This window comes from Entamoeba nuttalli (genome assembly GCF_000257125.1).
Source record: "Entamoeba nuttalli P19 unplaced genomic scaffold asmbl_6440, whole genome shotgun sequence".
NCBI lineage: Eukaryota > Evosea > Mastigamoebida > Endamoebidae > Entamoeba > Entamoeba nuttalli.
In genome coordinates, this window is record NW_008578077.1 from 1 (window position 1) to 2,035 (window position 2,035).

Sequence of the window (2,035 nt, forward strand, 5' to 3'; positions counted from 1 at the left end):
GAATTTAATTAATAAAATACAATTTCATCACTCATCATTCAAATTGTAAGTCATTCTTGAATATGAGAATATGAAATAGACAAAATACTTTTGAATAACAATAAATGATGATGTATAATTTAATTGACACAATTAACAATTCACATTGTACTTCTCATTTCAATAAATAATGAACAAGAATAAAGTAATGAGATTTAATAACTAATCACATAAAAAACATTATAAAAACAATTTATTCATTTGTTACTAACAAATCAATTAATTCATCTTTTAAACACACTGTACTATGACTATCATATTGTACAATGTATAATCAGAAAAAATGTATGAAAGTAATTGTTGGTTTAGAATATACAACAAAAATAAACAATGAAAATAAATGAAATAATATCATCTCATAATTTCATCAGTTAACACCACCAGAACAACAAATGAAGTAATTATCAAACATGAAATAGAATAAATAAAAGTTGAAATGATAAATAAATACTTTTTTAATATTACAATATCAAACAAACATACAAACCAACATAAAAATAAAAGAAAAAGGAATAGTAGAAAAAGAAGATAATTAAAAATTCCAACATTTGAGATTATTAACTCATTACTTCAAGTTGTATATTTATTTATTATATTAATACTAATAAGATTTTATGACTTCTATAATAAAAAATAAAAATACAAAGTGTTAAATATTTGAAAATTTCAATCTACTTTTTTAAAGTTCATCTTTTTCATATTCTTCATAATTTCCATATTGTTGGTTATTATCATAACCTGGAGCTTGTTGTTGAGCTCCTCCACCATATTTAGCGAGAATTGGTTGTGCGATTTGTTCTAATTGTTTATATTTATCATCACATTCTTCTTTTGTAGGAGTTGCGTTATTTTCAAGGAATGAAGTAACATCTTGAACAGCGTCAAGTAATACTTTCTTGTCACCTTCTTCTATTTTTCCTCCAAGTTTTTCATTATCATTTACACTATTCTTAATTTGATAAGCATAATTTTCTAATTGATTTTTAGCTTCAACTTGTTCTTTAAGTTTCTTATCATCTTCTGCTCTTTCTTCAGCTTCTTTAATCATTCTTTCAATTTCTTCTTCAGTTAATCTACCTTTCTCAGAAGTGATTGTGATTTTCTCACTTTTTCCTGATTTCTTATCTTCAGCAGATACGGTTAAAATACCATTGACATCAACTTCAAATGTAACTTCAATTTGTGGAACTCCACGTGGTGCTGGTTGAATTCCATCTAAATCGAATTTTCCAAGGAAATGATTATCTTTAGTCATTGTACGTTCACCTTCAAAAACTTGAATAGTAACAGATGGTTGATTGTCTTGATATGTAGAGAATGTTTGTGATTTTGAAATTGGAATATGAGTATTTCTTTTAATTAATGAAGTCATTACACCTCCAACAGTTTCAATACCAAGTGTTAATGGAGTAGTATCTAACAAAACAATATCTTCAGTTCCTTTAATATTACTTAAAACACCTCCTTGAACTGCAGCTCCATAAGCAACAGCTTCATCTGGATTAATTCCACGGGATGGTTCTTTTCCATTAAAGAATTCTTTAAGTAATTGTTGAACTTTAGGAATACGAGTAGAACCACCAACCAATACAACCTCATGAATACTACCTTTTGACATTCCAGAATCTTCAAGTACTTTTTTGACTGGAGCAATTGTTGATTTAAATAATTCAAGATTTAATTCTTCAAATTTAGCTCTAGTTAATGTAAATGAGAAATCTATTCCATCAGCTAAATTCTCAATTTCAATTCTATCTTGTTGTTGTACAGATAATGCTCTCTTTGCTCTTTCAGCTTCTCTTCTTAATCTTGTAATAGCACGTTTATCGTTTCTAAGATCTTTTCCATATTTTCTCTTAAATACGTCAACAAGATATTCTGTTACCTTTTGATCAAAATCACTTCCTCCAAGATGGGTATTTCCTGATGTAGAAATAACATCAAAAACGTTGTCTTCAATGTTTAATAATGATACATCAAATGTTCCTCCTCCAAG

The 2,035-nt window shown here is 27.2% G+C and overlaps 2 protein-coding genes across 2 annotated transcripts in view; both read right to left on the reverse strand.

Annotated features, from left to right (window-relative positions):
• Positions 1-718: 718 nt before the first annotated feature.
• Positions 719-1,657, reverse strand: ENU1_154030 (70 kDa heat shock protein, putative; the record flags this gene model as incomplete). The annotated part of the gene is made up of 1 exon (XM_008860671.1): positions 719-1,657. One exon carries the CDS (start codon positions 1,655-1,657, stop codon positions 719-721), a length of 939 nt encoding a protein of 312 aa, XP_008858893.1.
• Positions 1,658-2,015: 358 nt separating this feature from the next.
• ENU1_154040 (heat shock protein70, hsp70A2, putative) overlaps positions 2,016-2,035 on the reverse strand; it is a gene marked incomplete at both ends in the record, with an annotated part of 690 nt that continues 670 nt past the window's right edge. The window contains one exon of the mRNA XM_008860672.1: positions 2,016-2,035. This exon is cut by the window's right edge and continues 670 nt beyond it. Coding sequence (XP_008858894.1) covers positions 2,016-2,035 — 20 coding nt within the window.